General features: G+C 49.9%; 1 protein-coding gene across 1 annotated transcript; it reads left to right on the top strand.

Moving 5' to 3' along the window:
• Positions 1 to 2,059: 2,059 nt before the first annotated feature.
• SLITRK5 (SLIT and NTRK like family member 5) lies at positions 2,060 to 8,225 on the top strand (the record flags this gene model as incomplete). The annotated part of the gene is made up of 2 exons (XM_080917532.1): positions 2,060 to 2,126; positions 5,344 to 8,225. The coding sequence occupies 2 exons, from the start codon at positions 2,060 to 2,062 to the stop codon at positions 8,223 to 8,225; spliced, it is 2,949 nt and encodes a 982-aa protein (XP_080773658.1).
• Positions 8,226 to 8,477: the final 252 nt, after the last annotated feature.

Genomic DNA, 8,477 nt, shown 5'->3' on the forward strand with positions numbered 1-8,477 from the left:
TTTATATTGAGTGGGGTTGTGAAGGTGTCACACACTAATACTCTAAAACAGATATTCTGAGGCTTCAGCCTACTACCTGAGACAGTCCACAATCTATCAGAAATTCTACTGCCTTAGTAATCATTACAAATTAGGTTGCTGACAGGACTCAGTATTTTCCTACTGAGGATTTATGGATATGACTAATAGTAATCTGTAAAATTAAATATTCAGAATTAAAAAATAAAGGTGATTTATAGTTTTAAATGAAGTTTATACATTGTTATGTCAGATTATAGAATAAAGAGCTTAATGGAGATATTGCAAATGTTATTATTAAGTGTTTTTTTATATATACCTGAGCCCAGTAGCTGCCAGCCCTATGATACAATATGCAAGCTTAATTGCATGCTAAGATTTTCATCAACTGACATCACAGATTACGTCAGCCCTTTCTCCCTCACAGAGCACTCAAACTTCCATGAAATAAACAAAAGTGCTTCAAAAAGTATTTACGGCTTAGTTAAAATATATGTACTCTGCATATTTAAGTAGAAGAAATATTAAAATCATTACAAATTTCAAAATGTTGAAATAATTCACTACCTCTATATAAACCCTTGAAACTGAACATACATGGTTGCTGTGATGATCTGTTTATAGACAAATCCATAAACATCCTGGAATCTTTTAATATCAATCGCATTTAATCAGAGCACAACCACAATCATTTCCCATCAATGAAAACTCAGAAAATTCTATGTATGTTTGAAACATAATTTCGGAATAGAAAAAGTAAAATGCCCTTGCATGGTAAAACTGGCCATCTACGACAAGATGAAGCGAATGAGCAATCTGCTCTGGGCCACTAACTCCAATTTTCCTTTGCTTCTTATGAAGACTGCGGGCCTAAAATTCTTGAACCGTAAAACACATCCTATGAATCTACAAACGTCCTTTAGGAGAGGAAGTTTTCTGGTTTCCTGGTCGAAGCCAGTCATACTTACTATAGAGGTGATCAGCAGTTCAGCAGGTGACTCTTCAAGAAAAGTGTCAACAGACACTGCCTCTATTTCGGTTCTTTCCACATTTCTAGTTCGCTTAGTGTATTCACTTTCTCTCTGTTCAACCACTCCGACATACATAGAAAACGTGATTCTTTAAAAAAAAAGAAAAAAGGTAAAAATAGCACGCTCTTTCTAGCTATGACGAGCCACTCCCTCCAGGGTCCTTTACTGGAGACAACTCACGCAGCCACCCAGACTCTTCCAAAGGGCAGAAGCAACTGGGCAAACGGCTACCAGTAAGAGTCATCTGTCCCTGATCGCCACCAAGCCTAACACTGTCAGGGTTATTTCCAGTCCTCCCTTTCCAAGAAGACGACTGCACACTCCTACGCTCCAATTGCGCACATGGTCCAAGACTCCTGTCTCCACGAATGTGACATCTAAGGGGATTCTGGCTATGCCTCCAGAGCCCAGGGACGCCTTCGCCCTCGGCTGCCATCTACCGGCCACTGGACGCCTGCTTCGCCCCGGGCCCATCATGTCTGCTGCAGCTTGGCTCGCACCAGAGGCGCGACAATAAACAAGTGCCGCGGACCGAGCTCTGCACCCGCTACCCAGCAGATGTGACTGCCTTCTCAGATCCCATGCGAGAAGACGTGACTTTTTCTGAGTTTCTTTCCTTTTTCTTTTCTTTTCTTTCTTTCTTTCTTTTTTTTTTTTTTAGAGCGTCCATGCTACCAGGACATGCCACAGGCTTAAAGCAACGCTGCTCCTACCTCCTCGGACCCCCTGAAAGGATGTCGGAGATAAAGAGTTGCAAATAATGAGGATCTTGCGCCGCATCTGGGGAGGGATAGCAAAAATCCGCTGCAAACCCCGGGAGCGGTGAAGCCGCCAAGAGAATGCGGGAGCCTTTCAAATACTAATTAGGGGCCGGGACTGCAGGTTCGCCTTGGGGACAGAGGCATCCCGGATCCGGTGGTCGTGGCGTGTGGGGGAGAGAAGCCCAGAGGAGGAACCGCTGCCGAAGGAGCCCGGGGGACAGTACCACCTTCTCTCGCCCCCTCACTACCATGTACAGTGTGCGCTGCAAGAAGAAGGCGGGCGATGAACGCACACCCTCAAGCCCCACTCCCTCTGGTTCGTCCTGGGGCGTGCGACACTGACTCGGGGGGAATGTGGTGAAGACGCCGACCCGGAGAGGCTAGGGGGGAGGGGAGGGCGGCCCGCGCGATCCCAGGCCGGAGGGTGCCAAGAGCCCGAGGCGGCTGGAGGGGGCGGCTGCCATCGCTGGGTTGGAGAAAGTTACCCCCAGTGCAGATGGGAACAGTAAGTACCGGGCGGGTCAGGGGGTACGGCGAGGGGGTCCTGAGATACGGGGATCACGCGTGGGAGCGATGGTGCGAGGGAGCGTGAGTGAGAGCGGGTGCGAGCGCTCGCCCAGGCTGACCAGCACGTTGACCAGGCGGCGGGGCCAAGCAGCCTGCTCCGCGTCCCCCTCCTCGGTCTCCCCACTTCCCCTCCCCACTGCGCCCTCCCCGCCCTGCCGGCTCAGGCTCCCAGCCTCAGCCTCGAGCTGCCTTTCCAGCGAGTCGCTGGCCGTCCCCTCCCCCACACCCCACACCCCACTACCCGCCCTGGCTACCGCGGAGAGCGCCAGGGAGAGCCCTTTGGGGAGCCCCGGAACCCGCGGTCGCCACCGCGGCGGCGGCCCCGGGGCGAGCGGCGCGGCGACCGGGTGCCGCTTTCCTCCGGCTTCTCTCAGCCTGCACTGCCGGCAGCCTTCTGTCTGCCTAGGCTTCAAGAAAATAATCAGTGCACACCCCAAAGAGGTGTTTTTCTAAAGGGTAGCTATGATGAGTGGGCCCCTGAGATGTGACACGGGGTAAGTCCGCGGTTTACTTTGCCAAAGTGGTTTCTATGTGTGTCTCGGTGCTATGGCGAAGTGGCTTTCTTTCCATCTCTTCCCTCCCCTTCTTCCTCCCTTTTACCCTTCCTTTGCTTTGGGGCGGGGTGGGGGAGGGGGAGCCTCGCGTCCTGGAACTCCGGTTGCCTCCGCCGGAGCGGCGGTTTCAGCAGCTGTGCCCAGAGCCACCGGTCCGGCCTGGGTTTGGGCTCCAGCCCGCTCGGCTCCATGGTGCTTAATGCAGGGTTACGGCAGGCGGAGATCCAGGCTCTAAATTCTTTGCGAGCGAACAAATACAGCCCCCTCCCATCCCCGCCCTCTGTCTTCTTTTTTTCTTTCTTCCTTTCTTTCTTCTTCTTCTTTTTTAATAAACCAAGAGAGTGTGGTGCACTCGCGATTTTACATCGGCGCCGCTTTTCTCAGTCAGTCTGTTAGCATTCCCAGCCCATTCAACTTTATTTTCTCAAATCGGTCTCCTTTGATGGCTGGGGACGACGGGGGAGGAGGGGAGATGGAGAGGAGGTTTGGAAAAGGTTGTTGGACCCCGGCTAACCAGAACTGAATTAAAGTTGTAAACGTTCGAATTATAATACTGGCTGGTCACAATTTACAATGGACTCTGAGATGGGGAAGGAGGTGAATGGGGGCGGGGAAGCACTGCGAGGGAGGGGGAGGGGATCTAACCCAGCTGAATGGATGTGCACATTTGATCCAGCGGAGAACCCAGATTTCAAGGTAAACGTTTTGCTTTCATACCAGGGTGTGTAAAGCCCGAGCCGTCTGCTGTGGTGAGGGGAGGTCTAATATAATAGGGAGGTTTCTGTACTGTGGCTCCAGTTGGTCTCGATATGTCTGGGTAGCCAAATGTGAATGATTTGTAGCCACATTTGCACATGTGCCTGAGAATGCAGACGCTCGGAGGCAGGCGACTTGGTGATCGTGTACAAGGTTTCCAAGCTTGAACCTGTGTTTCAGAAACGTCCTGACTTTACTTCTGGTTTGAGATTCTCATTAGGTTTTGGTAGGGAGACAGAAATAAGGTTGGTCAGAGAAAAGGCATAGAACCCCACAGTTCTATCTACACTCCCCAAAAGCAACACTAGCACATTAGTCCCATGAGTGCACCCTTTAAGAGTGTTTTTGTCAACCCAAAGTAATAAGTCAAAAGAATCCCTCCAGGGACAAAAAGGGGGGAGGGGACAAAGTGGTCTCTTGGGGAGATAATTCTCAGTAAAACACTGACCTGTGATACTTGCTTGGTTTTGCCTGATAATCATTCAAGCCTCCTTTCCTATGAGGAAGAAAAATAAAGGAAAGGACCACTGACTTTTAAATGTAATAAGCAACTTCAAAGATGGAGATGTTGGCAAGGTGGTAGTTCGGTCCAAATCTTGCTCATTCCAAGGGGCTACTTTAACATGCTAGGACAAACTGACTTGGAGCCCAGGGTAATAGAGCCTCTGGTCCGTGATTTACTTTTAGCTGCTTCCGGGTAGGCAGTAGAACTGTCCTCTTTCAACTCACAGTATTCAGAGTTGCTTGGAGATTGCAGATGCCTTTGCTGAGTTCTTTGTAATCCATCGTGCGGAACTATTACAGCGGTTAAAGATGCAGTTTGGTATCGTCGCTCGCATGATCAATGAGCAGAAGTGGTCTCAGAGCGCTCTGGAAGACGCGCTGCTAAGTGGCATGGTGCATACACTTAGGGTGTCTGATGTGCTGAATAGCTGTGTGGAAGTCTACCAGCAAAGCGACCCCCGACACACACACACACACACACACACACACACACACCTACATTCTCTGCGATCCGAGGACAATTGGTGATTTAAAAGCTCCTCTGGCTCTTCTTGATGCATGATCTTTTTGCCTCTGAAAAGTGTTCTTTACATTCCTACCCTTACATTTCTTATGGTGGTTAAAAATAGCCTACAGTCTCAAGGCCCCACACTTGTCTGTAAAAATGGGAGACCTTAAGAGTAAAGTGTTATTGGAAGAGATTTTGATAGAAAGCAGGGGGTGGGGAGTATAGATGAGATGGAGAATCCTGTTTTTAAAAAAATGAGGCATTTTTCCCCTTAAACTGGAGCCATGAAACTGTACTGAGAACCATTTTATGTATATTTATGAATTAGTTTTGATAGGAAGAGGGCAGAGAACTGAAGCCCAGGAATTTATCAGCCTTTAACTTGTAAAGGGCAGAAAATTTGGTGCCATGCTCATTAGAAAATAACATGAGACTTTGAACCAAAATGAATATCCAGTTTTGGTAAAGTCTGAAGAACATCAATACTCCACTTGGGCAAGGGAGGAGGTGTGACATACGTGTCTACGCTCTCCTGGATTTCAGAGGAAAACTATTGGGAACGAGAGACTTACTGATTACCCCCTTAATTTTTTTTTTTTTTGTGTGATATTCTGTTATTTCCTTCTTTCCTCTCTCCCTTGCAGGAGGTAAAATGCACGTTTGCTGCCCCCCAGTAACATTGGAACAGGACCTTCACAGAAAAATGCATAGCTGGATGCTGCAGACGCTAGCATTTGCTGTAACATCTCTCGTCCTTTCCTGTGCAGAAACCATCGATTATTATGGGGAAATCTGTGACAATGCATGTCCTTGTGAGGAAAAGGACGGCATTTTAACTGTGAGCTGTGAAAACCGGGGGATCATCAGTCTCTCTGAAATTAGCCCTCCCCGTTTCCCAATCTATCACCTCTTATTGTCTGGAAACCTTCTGAACCGCCTCTATCCCAATGAGTTTGTTAATTACACTGGGGCTTCAATTTTACATCTGGGTAGCAATGTTATCCAAGACATCGAGACTGGGGCTTTCCATGGGCTGCGGGGTTTGAGGAGACTACATCTAAACAATAATAAACTGGAACTTCTGCGAGATGATACCTTCCTTGGCTTGGAGAACTTAGAATACCTGCAGGTCGATTACAATTACATCAGTGTCATTGAACCCAATGCTTTTGGGAAACTGCACATGTTGCAGGTGCTTATCCTCAATGACAATCTCTTGTCAGGTTTACCCAACAATCTTTTCCGTTTTGTGCCCTTAACGCACTTGGACTTGCGGGGGAACCGGCTAAAACTTCTGCCCTATGTGGGGCTGTTGCAACACATGGATAAAGTTGTGGAATTACAGCTGGAGGAAAACCCTTGGAATTGCTCCTGTGAATTAATTTCTCTCAAGGATTGGTTGGACAGCATCTCCTACTCAGCCCTTGTGGGCGATGTGGTCTGTGAGACCCCCTTCCGTTTACATGGCAGGGATTTGGATGAGGTATCCAAGCAGGAACTTTGTCCAAGGAGACTGATTTCTGACTACGAGATGAGGCCACAGACTCCTTTAAGCACCACGGGGTATCTCCACACGACCCCTGCTTCTGTAAACTCTGTGGCCACTTCTTCCTCTGCTGTTTACAAACCCCCCTTGAAGCCTCCTAAGGGGACCCGCCAGCCCAACAAACCCAGAGTGCGCCCCACTTCCAGACAGCCCTCTAAAGACTTGGGCTACAGTAACTATGGCCCCAGCATTGCCTACCAAACCAAATCCCCGGTGCCTTTGGAGTGTCCCACAGCATGTACTTGTAACCTGCAGATCTCTGATCTGGGTCTCAATGTCAACTGCCAAGAGCGCAAGATAGAGAGTATCGCAGAGCTGCAGCCCAAGCCCTACAATCCCAAGAAAATGTACCTAACAGAGAACTACATCACTGTTGTGCGCAGAACTGACTTCCTGGAAGCCACTGGGCTAGACCTACTGCACCTGGGTAACAACCGCATCTCTATGATCCAGGACCGGGCCTTTGGGGATCTAGGCAACCTGAGACGCCTCTATCTGAATGGGAACAGGATTGAGAAGCTGAGCCCAGAGTTATTCTATGGCCTGCAGAGCCTGCAGTATCTCTTCCTCCAGTACAATCTCATCCGTGAGATCCAGTCTGGGACTTTTGATCCAGTCCCAAACCTCCAGCTGCTATTCTTGAACAACAACCAACTGCAGGCCATGCCTTCAGGTGTCTTTTCTGGCCTGACACTTCTCAGGCTGAACCTGAGGAGTAACAGCTTCACCTCCTTGCCGGTGAGTGGAGTCTTGGATCAGCTGACTTCCCTCATTCAGATAGATTTACACGACAACCCCTGGGATTGTACCTGCGATGTGGTGGGCATGAAGCTGTGGATTGAGCAGCTCAAAGTAGGAGTCTTAGTGGACGAAGTGATCTGTAAGGCGCCCAAGAAATTCGCAGAGACCTACATGCGCTCCATCAAGTCTGAACTGCTATGTCCAGACTACTCTGATGTGGTAGTTTCCACTCCCACGCCCTCTTCCATCCAGGTACCATCCAGGACCAATGCAGCGACGCCAGCTGTGAGGTTGAATAGCACTGGGACCCCCGCTGGCTTAGGTGCTGGCACAGGGGCTTCTTCAGTGCCCCTATCAGTGTTGATTCTCAGTCTGCTGCTGGTTTTCATCATGTCCGTCTTTGTGGCAGCAGGCCTCTTTGTACTGGTCATGAAACGTAGGAAAAAGAACCAGAGCGACCACACCAGTACCAACAACTCCGACGTGAGCTCTTTCAACATGCAGTACAGCGTTTATGGGGGTGGCGGCGGAGGCGGGGGTGGCCACCCACACGCACACGTGCACCATCGCGGGCCTGCGATGCCCAAGGTGAAAACTCCCGCGGGCCACGTGTATGAATACATCCCTCACCCACTGGGTCACATGTGCAAAAACCCCATCTACCGGTCTCGAGAAGGCAATTCCGTGGAGGATTACAAAGACCTGCACGAGCTCAAGGTCACTTACAGCAGCAACCACCACCTGCAGCAGCAGCCGCCGCCGCCGCCCCAACAGCCCCAGCAGCAGCCCCCTCCGCAGTTGCAGCTGCAGCCTGGGGAGGAGGAGAGGCGAGAAAGCCACCACTTGAGGAGCCCCGCCTACAGCGTCAGCACCATCGAGCCCCGAGAGGACCTACTGTCGCCCGTGCAGGACGCTGATCGGTTTTACAGGGGTATTTTAGAGCCAGACAAACACTGCTCCACTACCCCTGCAGGCAGCAGCCTCCCGGAATACCCTAAGTTCCCATGCAGCCCGGCTGCTTACACTTTCTCCCCAAACTATGACCTGCGACGCCCCCATCAGTATTTGCACCCGGGTGCAGGGGAGAGCAGGCTGCGGGAACCGGTGCTCTACAGCCCTCCGGGTGCTGTCTTTGTAGAACCGAACCGGAACGAGTACCTGGAGTTAAAAGCAAAACTCAATGTTGAGCCGGACTACCTCGAAGTGCTGGAAAAACAGACCACATTTAGTCAGTTCTAAAAACAAAGAAACTCTACTGGAGCTTTTTGCGTTTCGAACAAGGGAGCAAGCAGACACAGTCGGTGAACACATTTGATTAATTGTGTCGTTACCACATTTAGGGCGAAGTGCCTTGGCACAGGGTTCTCAGCTTCGGTGGAAGCTAACTGAAAGGGTGTGCAATTTCCTCTTAATTTTACACGCGGGGAACATCGGTGTAAACTAGGCACATCACTTTCTCTTCTGTTCTGTGGGGAAAGACAGAAGGGCTTT

The sequence above is a fragment of the Micromys minutus genome (assembly GCF_963924665.1).
Source record: "Micromys minutus genome assembly, chromosome: 5".
Taxonomy (NCBI): Eukaryota; Metazoa; Chordata; class Mammalia; order Rodentia; family Muridae; genus Micromys; species Micromys minutus.